Source organism: Cyprinodon variegatus, unplaced genomic scaffold (assembly GCF_000732505.1).
Source record: "Cyprinodon variegatus isolate N-32 unplaced genomic scaffold, C_variegatus-1.0 Scaffold73, whole genome shotgun sequence".
Taxonomy (NCBI): domain Eukaryota; kingdom Metazoa; phylum Chordata; class Actinopteri; order Cyprinodontiformes; family Cyprinodontidae; genus Cyprinodon; species Cyprinodon variegatus.
The window spans coordinates 90,818-105,809 of NW_015150526.1; the positions used below are offsets into that span (position 1 = coordinate 90,818).

Below are 14,992 nucleotides of genomic sequence, written 5' to 3' on the forward strand. Positions count from 1 at the left end.
AGAGAGAGAGAGAGAGAGAGAGAGAGAGAGAGAGAGAGAGAGAGAGAAAGAGGGAGAGAGTGCCACATATTCACAGCTACTGTTGGGTGAACCTACAGGAAGTTGTTTGACCTTTGTAGGGAATATCAAATGAGAGACGTTTTGTTATGAGATGCTATAGAGAGATGCTATAAAACATTCTAAGATAGTCAGCCTCCTCCCAGAGCACAGAGAGACACTGGAAGGTAGACCAAAGGTCAAAGGTCAAAGATCAGATCAGCGTGCATGCGTTCTGCCACATTCAGACGTGTTTGGCAGCCAAGAGAAATGGCTGACCTTCCAACTATTCCCCTTCTGTGTTTAGGCCTCATTTTTGGTGCTTTCCCTTTTTTATATATATAAAAATACAAAACATAACAGCGAAAAGAAATCTGTTAGTTGCCCCATTTTCCCACTTTTTTTTCTTTCCAAACTGTTTCTTTTTTGTCGTTCTTTTTCATTGCAACATTTTTATTTATATTTTTTTTCTCCTCCACCAGTCTCTTACATATTGACAAAGTATACAATATCTTACAACTGAACAAGACTGAAAGATAACATTTGATTTGTCAAATCAGATACAAGGTCTCGTTCCTATATCCAATTAAAGAAGTCAACTGGAAGCTAGCCAGTATTAAGCAACGTAACAAGCCTATGGTGTGAAGGGAGCCGTCCAGAAGCAGCTCAGCATTAACACGAACAGCCGCCCTCAGGGACGGCCGGCTCTGGTGGTTTGTCCAGCTTGATGTCAATCACTGGGAATTTGCTGTTAAAGAAAATCACACACTGGAACTTGGATCATCAGTGTTAAATATGTAAATAAATGAAAGTTAATCAAACAGATCATCTATTTTAAAACATCTAATCAACTATTTGCATTGGTCTTTACATACCTGCTGTCACTTATCTTACAGCCACCATGTGGTGCTAAACACCATGCATCAGCTATCTCCTCCTGGCACTGTGCATTCCTTTTCTCTCAAGCATAAATCGTTTAATGGTTGATGCTTCTATATAGACAGAAGGACGGTCTGTCTGTTTGTGCTGCTGCCAGCATCCACTAAAAGATTAAAAATATGCTGGCCGGCCTTTCAGCCAACTTGGCTGGCACTAAAAACAAGAAAGGCTGTAAAGGATACTGCCTTCGGGGTTTGCATCATCCAGACTTTCCATCCCAGGTAGTGCAGCAGCGACTCGACGAAACAGCTGGAGAGAGAAACGTTAGACAAAAAGGCAGGACAGTTTTTTTTTTTAATTTAATTACTGATTAATTTTGAGGTATTTCTATCATCCCTACAATGTCCTAAAGTATTCTATCTCATCATTTTTCCCAGCGATTTAGGGTGTCATTAAACTGTCATAAGTACAGAGCAACAAAATTAATTCTCTGCATTTAACCCATCCCCTTGGCGACCAGTGGGCTGTCATTGTGTGATGCCCGGGGAAAAGTGTGGTGGTTAAGGGTCTTTGGAGCTTCGTGGGATTGGGGCTCAAACTCAGGACCTCAGGATTCCAAGTGCAATGCCATAACCACTGGGCTCCCCAAACGAGACATCAGCATGAAGGGTTTTGCCTAAGAACCCACACTGGAAGCTCATACGAACCCAGGCTTCCTGTTTGTCGGACTTACCACTTGACCTAGCCAGCTGCAAAGCTAACCAGCCGCACCTCCTCATCACTCTTTCTCTATTTAATTTCTTTTTCTACCTAAGCCTTAGCCTACCTACAATAATCCCAGCTGCTTTTTCTAAATATATCAAATGTATTAATTATAAATGGTAAATTTTTCCTTTATAAACTGTTTTGTGAATTAGAATAAATTAGTTAATAATATGGCCTTAACAAGGAGAACAAATAAATATTCTAAATAAACATTGACACATTTCACTCACTGAAACAAGCAACAGAGTAAAACATATAAGGGTTTATTTTCCACCTTTAAAGTTTACTGCGGATTTTTTTTTCTACTCATCTTTCAGATTTTTTTTTTGTTGTATACCTCGTTTTGTTATTTATGCTCAGTAATATCATGCATAATAAGGCCATCAAGAAGTACAGATGACATACTTTTTTGTAATTTAACTTTATTAATATTAGTATTTTATTATTTTAGTGTTTAATTTAAATTTCAGTAGTAAATTCTACTCCATTTTATTTTTAAATATAAAAACTGAACAATTCCCTGACCTAAGTTAACATGGTGTTATGAACTTGTTATAGAAAAACAGGCTTAACAGGTTAAATAGGTGAAACATTTGTGAGAAATAGTTGTTTAGGATATAACTAATTGAGACACCAATCATAGAATATTTTAAAAAGAAATCAAAATAAACGTCTTGGAGTATAAATGTGAAAGACTGGATCCAAACATTGAAATTAAATTGCTGTTTAAATATTAAAGCTCTAAGGTTTCTTTGATTTTTTTAATGGAAATTTTTTATTTTTATCTCAGGAATAGTCATTACTAAAGCAGTCTGGTTAAATAAAGCATTTTCGCAAGATATTTATGTAGGTATTTATTGTGAGCTGTACCTTTTTTTCCTTCTATAAGTTGACGAAATATAAAAAGTTTAATAGACTTTCTTGTTTATTGTTACTTTTTGTATTTCATCCCTTATTTGTGTGAATATCTTAGAAGGATTCAAGACATCAGTTATGTTACTTTATACTGTCTGCTATTATATGTGAAAAAACTGATGATATCTTTTATAATATGAATTAGATTTTAAGTGGCACAAAAAATGCAGTAAAAGGGGTGAAACTGTGAGGCTCACTTGTTTGACATTGGAGCCTGTCTTGGCACTGGTCTCGATGAACATGACGTTTAGCTCCTTGGCTCTCTGCTCTCCTTCTTCAATCGTGATTTGCCTGCAGAAAGGTCCAGCCAGGTTGGACATCTTAGGCTGAGTCATTCTCCTCTAATGTGGTGTTCTCAAAGGCCTTCCATAAACTACACTCAATGTTGGAATTAATAAGAAAAACAGCATGTTTACCTCTTCTCCTCCAGATCTGTCTTGTTGCCCACAAGCATGATGATAACATCACTTCCTCTCTCTGTCCTGACATCATCAATCCATTTGCAGGTCTGCTGGAATGAGTTTACGTCTGGGGAGATTAGAGCATCAACTTAAATGCTGCCCTCGTTGTGTATAAAACACTGAATTTTTATTTTTAAAATAGGGGAAAACCAGGGCTTACTTGTAATGTCATAGACAACCACTGCCACTGTAGAATCTCGGATGTAGCTAGGAATAAGGCTCCTGAAGCGCTCCTGTCCAGCTGTGTCCCACAGCTGCAGCCTTACCTGCATATGAATACACACACACACACACACACACAGACACACACAAACACACGTTCTCAGCAGCTGTTTGACAAAACTGTCAAACCCCACACAAAGTAAAACACAACTAAAAGCTTTTCCGAAGGATAAGCCCCTATCAGCTCATGTGCAGGCTGGCAGGGGGGATAATATCCCACGACAGAAATAGAATTTGCACAAGTTAAAGAAGATGATCCATGACTATAGCTTATTACAAAAAAAATGTGCAAAAGCTCTTACTAGGAGAAATAACCTTCAGATAATCATGTTAGAGCATAACGAGAGCAGTGATTAAGCAAATCAAATCAAGGATTAGTCAAAGCACAGTGGAAACTGGGACATTCAATGGTATTTGCAGGCGAAAAGTCTAAAAGTGTAGTATTTTTCTACATGCAAGTTTTAAAATGAGTTTCAGGGTTTCCTACTGTCCGGTCTTCCAGGTACATGGTCTTTGATAGGAAGTCGATTCCAATTGTGGCCTATAGGAAAAGATAGAGAAAGTTTGAAATATATTCCACAAATTAAAGTAATTACTTGTCCACAAACAATAAACAACCAAACTGAATTAAAATTAGAAAATATTGCATTTCCCAAAACACTCTTGGTGCTGAAACACTTTGCTACACCTTTTCATACTTCACAAAACCTAAATGTATTGACAAAAGAAAATGTATCAGTCTAATAAGGTTTAATATTTTATATTTTACATTTTAAACTAATATCATAATCATTTATTCCTTCATGAACTCATTTCCAATCATCAATCCTTAAGCACACTTACTGACCACATTTATATGCAATCAATACTTCCTTAAAAGTGAATATATAGCATCTATTTGTGAGAGCTGAGCCTCACCTGATATGTGTTGTCAAAACTGTCATACATGAATCTGGTGATGAGAGATGTTTTTCCCACTGAAACAAAAATATATCAAAGTTAATTTTTTGAGCCAAAACACATAATTTTTCCTCAAATGGTTTACTTAAAAGGTATCTTCTGAAAGAAGTATCCCAGGTGTAGTCATTTTCAATATTTATAATGGCTTCTTAGGTAAAAGCTGCTATTAATTGGCTCCAGATCAATATGTATCCTTGTTTGCTCATGGTTACCTATTAGTTTCCTTCTATTTCAAATTTTTGCTTGGAAAAAACATTATCTTACCAAATATTTGGTCACGGGGTTAAAATTTGATTTACAGTTCAATTTATTTAAGAACTTGGAAATGCACCTTGTGTCTATTTAAATATTCAAATTATTCTTAGTCTTTCACTTTCTAGTCATTTGGGTCCTTTAGCTCAGACTGTGACCTCTAATTAAACAGCAATAATACCATGTGACCTTCTGTTGGTTATTATTATTAGTGGGTTGAATTAACCACTTCCCTTGGATAAGGATCCTCCTGCAACATGTCAGGAAAAATGGAATGACATTTTACTCATTACATTTCTTACTGTTAATACTGTTAACATTACTATTGCTATCAACCTTATTTTGTCCTTTTTTTCCTTTGTCATCTACACAATGACACAACTTATCTGGTTGTATTTAACCATCTAAGTTACTCTTGCATCAAAACTGAACTTTGCAGGTGTAAAATAGCACAAACTAAATATACTTGGCAACTCTAGAGAAGACCGTTAGTAAATAATACATAATTACCTTAAATTAATCAATTTTAAAATGGGTACACAAGGTCTGCCTGGTTAGTACAAATCAGGGCATGTCGCCAAAAAGTGTCCTGCAGGTTTTTACCAGATGTGAATAACCACCCTAACGCATTTGCTTCCCCCGTCATGGTATGTTAACCCATTAATAACTTTCTGAAGGTATGCAATAGTTAGAGGTCTTCTATATTCTAAATAAAAGGATGTACAAAGCAAACAAACATATCCTGAGCTGAACGACAACCCTTAATTCCTAACAGCATAGGAAGAAAAACAATTAGGGAGAGGCAAATAAATTGAATCGAACTCTTTTTGCAAAAAGAAACAAAACTTACATGGAAAAAATCTACATGAAATAAAAAAAATGCAAAGACAACTGCAAATAAACAAGGACTTGAGTAGTTTTTATATGTTTTTTTTTAACAGCAAGAAGGAATGAAGGCAATTTAATTCAGAAAGTATTATTTTGCACAAATATGATGGCAAAGAGACTGCTGATTCCAAGGCTACTCTGTAAACAAAAACTGTTTAGGCCAGTTTAATCTATCCTTGCATCACAGAGCCAAAAAAACTAAAACAAAATTAAGAGCAGCATTTGATTAACCATGAACCTGTCTCTTAGACAGGATTATAGTACTGTTATCTAATAATTTATTTCTGGACACGGATTGGATATAATTTTCTTGTAATGTAAACTGAGATGACATGCAATGTTTAATATTTTTATATAAATCACATAGTTGAATTGGTCTAAAATGATCAGTCTTAAGACAACTGAGCTATCAAGATATTCAAGCACTTTTATATAGATGGGGCAGTCCTGAAGAACCAAAAGGCGCCCCTGTGCTTATTGATATCAACTTAGGCATCATTCAGAGAAACATTTTACATCAAATCACGCAATGAGTGGGGGATACAAGAATACTAGTCCAGCAGGCCTCTGTCCTCTCTCACAATAGTGGTGAAGCCTAATCGAAGTGATAGACCACACAGGCCCTTCTTCAGCACCATGGACAGCAACATTGCAGTACAGGCCACACAAACACACTCTACAGATGCTTTTAGTCGACACACTCAACCACAGATATGAATCACCCACACACAAAATGCTAGATCACAGTGAAAACACAAACCTGCTCCTCATTGGAGCTGGCTATCCCTTCTTTATTATTGCTTTTTATAGGATATCGACAAATGTTCGGCCACTTTGGGTGTCTATTATTTGAGCCCGTCTTCAGGCACCATTATCGATGTTCTTCTTGTGAATTTGTCCCACCACATCAAAGCAGAACCCTCCCCTCCCTGGATGAAAGGATTATTGATAACACAGTGTGATCTTTGATAGATGTCAAGTATTTTTTCTTTTTCGCTTTTTTTCCCCTGGATTTTTCACGGGACAGTGCAAGAGACTGCGTGCTTTGGAGATGCTACAGACATCGGCAGTCTAGGGTGTGTCCCGAACTGACACATGGGAGACTGTTATCCCTGCTGAAATTAAAAATTAAAACGAAAAAAGACTGAGGGTAGATATTAGTCACGGTCTATATTAAATGTTTATGTGTGACATATCAAGAGCAGAAGATGGAAATAAAATGGGAAAATGAGGAAGATTTTTCACGGTCACTGCAGTACATTAAAACATCGCCATTCATTCCCCCTGCTATGCTGTCAGTGAGGATCATTACATAGGCGATAAATTCACAGTCATGAGTCCTGATTTATTAGTTTAATTTAAACCTATGAGTTTTTTCTTCCTCTTTTTGTCTTCTGTTAATCTAATTATCGCGGTGCCACTGTTCCTGAAGGCATCGGCATCACAGGCTCCCAGGAAAACATTTATTACATTCACTTTAATATTTCAAGGTATCAATAAAGATGATTACATACTCTCATGCACACACATGCTCGACACCCAATCCTCCCCCTGATCACGGACTCACCGCTTTGCTCTCCCAAAAACACCAATTTGAATTTCCTCAGTGGGTTCCCCAAATCTGCTCCGCCTGACATGGTGGCAGATGAAAAGCCTCACTTGGGTTATATTTTACGTGTTTTATTCCTATTTTTCTTCTTTAAAGGCCCGTGACTCCCTCTATGCTGTGGCTGCGCAGGAGAATCCTCCTCTCCTCAGAATGGTGGGAATGCAGCTCAGCGTCGTCCTGTCAGTTCAGGGCAGCGTGTGCGCTTGCGCGACCTCACCTCTTTCAAATCCCTCACCTTTCCGTCCGTATTCATGTTCCCATCTTCCTGCCTGAAGATGGGAACATATCAGGGTTGATAAAAGTAAACATATTGATCTTGATAACAAACCTGATATTATATACGTTGCTCTTAATTAAGGGTCGATTTTAAAGTTAAACTGGTGTAATGCAGCCTTCTGAGGGTAGATGCATCTTTAATGATTAATCATGTCTCCTAAAATATGACTTCTTCATAAATACCAAGACAATTAATCAATGATAATATATATATATATATATATATATATATATATATATATATATATATATATATATATATTTTTAAAAGGTTTTTTTTTTTTTTTTTTTTCTCTTTCTGAAATATATTAGCTTCAACTGTCTATGGTGCTCTAACAAAGTGGAAGTGACAGGAAATGCAGCAACTCAGTAATGAAGTGGTAGGTCATGTAAATGACTGATGACTGAGGCAGCAGATTCTGATGAGAATAGGAAGCATACAGGAAATGGAAAAGTGTACTCTTTATAAAGTGTTTTGAAATCACATGTGTTGTGAATTGCCTCTATATACATCAAATTGAATGGAATTGATTTGAACTGAACTATTGTGCTATGACTAATCTTTGATGTGGTGTCAAATTTTCAGAGGCTGGGCTTTACTACCTAAATTCTAATGAAAACAAACTTGAATGCTTCAGCACACCGATAAAACTAATTAATGTTTTCAATTCCATGACTTTATGGAAATAGTTCGAAAATGACCCTTTTTTTCTTCCAACATGACCACTAGTGCCTCAAACAAGGTCTATAAAGACGTGGACAAAAGAGCGTGGTGTTAATGAGTTCACCTAGCCTGCAGCATCCTGGCCTTTAACCATTTAAAACATCCTCTGAGTGAGTTACATCAGAGACTGAGAGCCAAGCCTTCTCTCTCAACATTAGTATATGACCTCACAAATGCACTTCCTAAGAGAATTGTCAACAATTCCATAAACACAAATCTACATTTTTTGGACAGCCTTCCTAAAACAATAAACTGTATTATAGCTACAAAGGATGGACTAATGTCAATACTGAACCGCTAAGAATGGGATCTCAATCAAGTTTTCATGCAAGTCAAGCCATGTGAAAGAATAATACCACCGATATGCTATACATAAATTTGGCTTTCCATCTAACCCCAGTGTCTTTTTAAAGAAAATGTTCTTAAACTGTGCTCAAACTGGAAATTGCTAACAAAGGGAACATTGTGACACAATGGTTATTCTTTATAGGGAAGACAAAACATAATTGCTTAGTTTTACTGTTTACTACTTGTTGTGCATGTACATGTACAATAATGAAAGTATTTGGAAATGAAAAGGCCTTTAAGCTACTCACTAAAAGCTTTTCCACAGTTTATTTAGCATAGAATGAAATAGGGTGCTGTTATTTCAAAGGCATCTAAATTGTGGCATTTGCCGTCATTTATCCTATCCCATAAATCAAATATTGTAAAACTTGATTTATGACATGATCTTTATTATTTCCTTGGACATTAATGATATCTGTATCCCATGTTTTGTGTGTATAAAAAACCTAATACTTAATTCTAAATGATATTCATAAAAATTCTTTTTAAGTTGCAGAAGCTACTAGATGGTGAACATATCTGTAAAACACCAGTCTCTCAGTAAATTATATTTGCAAAAATTAGTTACCAACGAGACTTTCTAGGTATTTTATCCATCTCTTTATTAAAACAAGCACATCAATGTTTTTGTTTAGAAAACATAAAATCTAAGCTCAGTGTTCAAACTGAAACAGCTCTGCTTCTTTTTCTTTCCAGAAAGCAAAACTGCGATCAATATATGTACATATATCTTCATTGTTGAAACAAGAAAAGTCTGCGCAGCTGCCGCTCTCCTCGGGAGTTGCATTTTGCACTATAACCTTGGGCAATGGTTTAAAGTCTCTCAACGATGATGATGATGAACAGTCACATGGTGTTGATTCACCGAAAAATTTAGTCTTAAGGTCTTCAAAGCCGTCGCTCCACTGTCGCCTTCCAGCCTGAATTTCCTGAAGAACGGCTTTGTGGAAATCCCTCACCTTCTCCCAGGGGAAGAAGCTGACATGGTCGAAAACCTCGAAGCAGAGGAGATGTCTCATCTTTCTCTCCTCAGCAGACAAATCTTGCTCTAAGATGTGGAAATAACCCAGCATGAAGAGGTTGAGGGTCAAGCTGTCATGGCTCATTGCAACTCCATCCACTTCTGGCAAGAACTGCTCTGGAGAGTACGGCACATCACAGTTTTGTGTATTTTTTGAGGAGGCCATGTTGGATTTCAGAGAATACTGTAACTCCAGTTTATTCCTCCAGGAGTTAAGCATTTTGTCGACAGCACCTCGTTGTTGGCAGAACCGGAACAGGGAGTGGGCTTTCTGTTTTGGCTGTGCTGTGGTAGCGCTCCCTGATGCAGCAGATGCTTCCTGTCTCTGCCTTGCTGCTCTCATTGAGATGGCATATGCAGACTTCTTCCAATGGCTCAGGAATAACACAACTATCCGCTCCTTTCTTAAGCTGGCAGTCTCCATCACAGTTTCATTGCTTTTAGGCACACTAAGATGACTGTTGACATCCTCGCTTTTTCCAGCCGATGGTCCGACCCAATTCTTACCCTTCATCCGCTGTGCTCCATGTACAACTCCCGCAAAGGGATAAATGCTTCCAATCTGACCCTCAAAGTTGGACCTTAGGTTTTTTACTGACACACCAGACTGCTGAATCTCCCTCTCCACCCTCTCTCTCTGTTCTCTACTGTAGCTGATGCTCTCTAAACGGTGGCTGAAAGCAGATGCCATCCCAATATGGGGTATCCTGCATCCGCTGGATGTCACCATAGGTGTAGGCTCCTTCCCTATGCTCTGTTGCATCAATCCTGAATCCAAATCGATTTCAAAAGCCGTTTTATTTTCCTGCAAACCCTTCATGTCATCAACCACTCCTCCCACCACTCCCAACTCGCTTCCTTTTCCTTGTGTCTTAGTCAAACTAGCCACCAGCAGGGACATGTTCTTTACTATCTCTGAGATACGATCACACCAGACAGGTAGAGTCAGGTGCGTTTTTCCCTCAGAGTCCATTTTTTGTAGCACCTCCCTGTTGAGGGAAATATTCACAATAGGATCGGGTAAAATTGCCTTTAACTCCTCGGTTAGCCTGGTCAACTCCAGCTCATAGGCCTGGCAGCGTTTCTGCAGAGAAACAGACTCAATTTGCTGCTGTAAGTAAATCAGATCTTCGTCTGTTAGCAGCTCACCAAAGGGCCCTAGTATAGCATTGTGAGTCTGGGAGTACTTCCAGGAATCCAGTGGCGTAAACTCATGCAACGAACCCTGTGAGAGACACAGAAATATTGTACAGTTCTGATAAGTGATTTATTTTAATAAAAGTTTAACATATCTATTTGCGTGATAATATTTTGCACATACTACATGTAACAATTTTACACATACTGTATATGTGCTTTAAGCTATAAAGATGCAAAACTGGCAGATCAACACCTCAAATCATTAAACCTAAAGGTCCTAATCCCTTCCATGGTCTCACACTTTATGACTCCTTCTACAAATGCTTCAGAGAAAATAGTTTCAGCATAGTACTGTCATAAAAAGCCAGCTATGCAATAAGTCCACTAGTGGTTTTTCCTTTGACTGTTTATTGTAGTATGTGAGTGACAGTGGAAGCAACAGCAACTCAGCCACAAACTAAAACAAGTAAGATCACAAAACATTATTTAGCCTTCAGATTAGCACAAGTACTATCTGAAGAGAGCTTCATGAAGTTTCTATGGCCCATCAAATGCATACGCATTTGTAAGGCTATTTGTTTGACTTTACCCCAGAGTATCAGAGACATATTGTCTGGAAATCAAATCTTTCTGTCAGGTAATCCAGTGGACAAATCTCAGGGTGGTGGTTTTCCATTGAAAAGGACCTGCCTGACTACACTGTGTCATTTTGTGTCGTCAGGATAGTGGTGACACACTGTTCTTTAAAAAAATAAGCTGATACTTTAGCCTCATTGAAAGAAATATGCAAGGCGTTAGCCTTATTTGGTTGTTTATAGATTTCATTGTTTTCCTGCCTTGACCATGTTCTATTTTTGGCATAAATTGAGGGAGTACCTGTTTCGCCTCCACCTCTTCATCTTGCATCCTGACCTGCAGCTGCCTCACCATCACCTGTCGTTTCCATTCTGGTATGGGGCGTCCAGCTTCATCATGGGTTGGCACCAGGGAGTCAATGTCAGCCAAGATAACGTTGACACTTGGTGACTCCTCCTGCACCTCTTCGCTGTCAAACCACTGTTAGTGTATTTAACACAAGACAGAGTTACACCACTGATCAATGGATCTTTTTCTTCTTTTCTGACAATTTTTTTAATGATATTTAAATTTTATTTTAGATAAAACAAGGATTCTTTCTATTAAAATTAAAATATTTTTCAGAAAACATTCAACTGATTTGAACAGCTTAAAATATTTAGCGAAATAAAAAATCTAAGATAGATTAATTTTATACAATATAGGGTTATCCAGCATCCTATATAGATATATATATGTTAAGAACAACATTTATTTATTCAGTTTGTTGTTTTCTGTGTTTTTGATTCACATCTTGTAGAGTCTCAATAGCCTACAGTATAGTTTTTGCATCATCTTCATACTTACACTGTTATCTGTGCATCAATTTAATCAAGAGGTGTTAATGTAGCCTAATTCCAGTGATTTCATATTTAATTTATACTCTCAAACTATAACCTAACCAATGACCCCTTATTTAATAACATTTCAGAAATTGTTTTTTTATCACATTTTTTTATTCTTTGCATATCAACTTTGAAAGCTGCAGTACGCGTTTCCATGTTTTTTGTGGGTGCCTTTTATTAGCTTACAGCTTTTGGAGAGGGCGCAGAGTTATTAAAAGCCTTTGATTTTCAAATCAAATACATAACAGTTTTTATTTTTTTTAGAATCCTGTCTGTCTGTTCTTTTGGCCAGAACATATTTTCATTCGGGATTGTTTTAATGTTTAGGAGGGCATTACATTCATTTGAGAGAAAGCACCGCATGACTCACAGTTTGCCCGGTAAAGACTGCAGTTAAGCCGGCGTGCTTCAGTGATTTAATAGGCTTCATCTGAGACATCGGCGTGAGGTCCCTCTCTGGAGGCCTCAGGTGATTGAAGGATGTCACCACTGTAAACAAATACAATAAAGGTGAAATGTCATCCTCAAAAGGTTTGAAGAGATATGGGGGAGATTTATATATGAAATATAAATATGTGCATTCAAATATTTTTTATTGTCTTAGTTTTTTCTTGCAGTTTTCTGTTGCTCCTCCGTCAGTTTAATAAACTAATTTGGGATTGCTAAAGAAATTAACTTGGCATGTAAAATAATGACTGTTTGGAATTCTCTGTTTTTTGTAGGGTCAATATCTGCACTACCTGAATATTTGCTGCCTGTAACTAGTTTCCTTCTCAAGATTGCAGTCCAATTAAGCTGCAGTCAAGCTCTAATTAACACTGAGAAGCTTCCGCTCTGAAGAAAAGCATGCTTACAGCAATATGCTGCCACCACCATGTTTTAGCAAGAGTAAATAGTGTTGAAGCTGATGTATTGTGCCAGTTTTACAACAAAAGTACATTTTGTATGAAGGTAAAAATAAAAATGATGGTCTTTGTATCATCTGACCTATAGCTTATTTTCATCAATTTCTTATGAATATTTCATCAGAACCTTATTTGTTGACTTTAATGGTAGTATTTTTGTTGTTGTCGACACAGTTTCCCACTTGGCTTTTTCATTTTAATAATACCCTGTGAGTTTTTTTAAAGTAGGAGGCTTAAATCCTTGATTATCCAACACATGCTAAAATATTTTTTTTATTCCACTACGCAATTATGCACCTCTTTATGTTGCTTTGTCATAAGAGCAAAAGACGATCCACAGAGATTTCTCGTTGCAACAAAATGTAAAAATATCTCTTTGCTGATTACCTGAAGAGGCCAAGTGAACATGCTGGATGGACCCTGTAGCTGGTTTTTTGGAGGAGGCAGCAGCAGTTATAGAGGTGGAGGTCAAAGGAAGTGGGCTGGGATGGCGTGGCAGGGGGAGAACCTCTTTTACAGGCTGCTGGGGAGACACTGCAGGGATGAGCAATGGTCCAAAGGACAGCTTGGCCAATATAAATGCATGTTTTAACCTAAACACATGGAGTTTACACACATTTTTTTCTCTATGTTTAATATAATCTATATTTCCAATCATCTGGTTCCAAACTATTTTCCTTAATTCAAACTAAAGGTAAGGTTTTACACAGCACAGCAAAACAATCTGTGACTTCAATCAAATACCACCATATACCCTGTTCTTATACACTTTGTTTTTCCCTCCTTTCAGATGAATTTTATTTCAGATCGATGGTCACCTTGATGTTCTCCATTCTCATACTCCAATTTCACACTCTGGTAGCTCCAAGAAGCAGCAGTCCCTCTTTCTAAAAGACAATATAACATGCAAAAAATGACCTCCATATGCTGCAGAAATGTGAAGTAACACATATCCGTGAGCATCTCCAAAGCAATCAGCATGGACAGTAATGCTGCCTAATGGCAAACACACACTGTGTTAATGCGAGGACATAGGCAGCAGCCTGTCGTGCTTGAAACTAAGACAGGAAGTGGTGAAACTGGAGCCTGGACCATGGATATATAGCAGCACCCAACAGAGAGCAGGAGAAAGCATGAGAGAGATTTTACAAATCTAACATGTCGCTTTGAAGACTAAAACATAACATTTTATCCACTGCTTGCCATGCCTAAATCATTGTTTAGAGATTGAATATTGTGAAGAAAAAAGCAGAAATTTATATTTGCTGAATTGTTCCTCTAATATAGATGAATGGAAAACATTCATTGCTTGAACAGTTTCTGAAAATATTGTCGTTAATTTTTTCTGTGCTGGTTTCCTTTCATACCTCATCCACCAAGGCAATAACAGCAGAGAAATTGCTTAAAATTGACAAAACAACCACCTTTCTTTGTGTATATCTGATAACAGAAAGTGGCACTTAAAAGTTTTTTTTTTTTTTCAAAAATGCATTAATCTTTTTTTGTGTGTGTAAGTGAATCAATATCATTAAAATGAAGCAATAACTTTAAGCAAAATTCCAATCATACTTACATTTTGTTCCCCTGTAGCGTAAAGAGGATCCCTAAAGCCTGCAAAAAAACCTAAAGACTAAGGAGGACTGAAAAAAGACTTACAGTACGTCCTCCTCTTTACCAGAAGCCAATAACCAATAAAGTCAATTCAGCAGCATCAACTCGACCCAAACCTCAGACAGGGGGGCCTCTGAGTGTGCATAATTAAAGCAGTGGGATAGGATGACTTGGAGCTAGAACTATAGAAACGATAGCTGTGTGAATGTATGTGGGGACAAAAGCTGTAGGTTACTGAGCACACATGATCAGATTGTTGGTGCATAAAGGATGCCAATCAATCTGCACGCCCTTTCCACGGCTTTCTGCTGCATGCTCCTTAAAGCTAGTAATAAATCTGTTTATATTTGGTTTGCTTTACTTTGGCGACCTCTACTGGTGGTCAGATAAGCACAGAGAGAATTACTAAACGGGCACCATTTTGTGGCTGGTTATAGTGATGAACTGAGACAGCAGTGAATCTAAAGAGATAGAAGAGGAATAGTTTTACCAATATATTTCAAATTGGAATCTTTTTCCA

At 37.5% G+C, this 14,992-nt stretch overlaps 2 protein-coding genes across 2 annotated transcripts; both read right to left on the minus strand.

Annotated features, from left to right (window-relative positions):
* Positions 1-6: 6 nt before the first annotated feature.
* LOC107083369 (ras-related protein Rab-6B-like) lies at positions 7-7,161 on the minus strand. Its single transcript, XM_015372540.1, has 8 exons — positions 6,946-7,161; positions 4,197-4,255; positions 3,766-3,819; positions 3,217-3,322; positions 3,012-3,123; positions 2,793-2,886; positions 1,158-1,224; positions 7-773 (listed from the first exon to the last, which is right to left on the minus strand). The coding sequence occupies exons 1-8, from the start codon at positions 7,013-7,015 to the stop codon at positions 709-711; spliced, it is 627 nt and encodes a 208-aa protein (XP_015228026.1). The 5' UTR covers positions 7,016-7,161; the 3' UTR covers positions 7-708.
* Positions 7,162-8,988: 1,827 nt separating this feature from the next.
* On the minus strand, positions 8,989-14,656 carry LOC107083346 (espin-like protein). Its single transcript, XM_015372489.1, has 6 exons — positions 14,435-14,656; positions 13,680-13,748; positions 13,249-13,381; positions 12,327-12,445; positions 11,373-11,552; positions 8,989-10,581 (listed from the first exon to the last, which is right to left on the minus strand). Exons 2-6 carry the CDS (start codon positions 13,698-13,700, stop codon positions 8,989-8,991), a joined length of 2,046 nt encoding a protein of 681 aa, XP_015227975.1. The 5' UTR covers positions 13,701-13,748; positions 14,435-14,656.
* Between the last annotated feature and the right edge of the window lie 336 nt (positions 14,657-14,992).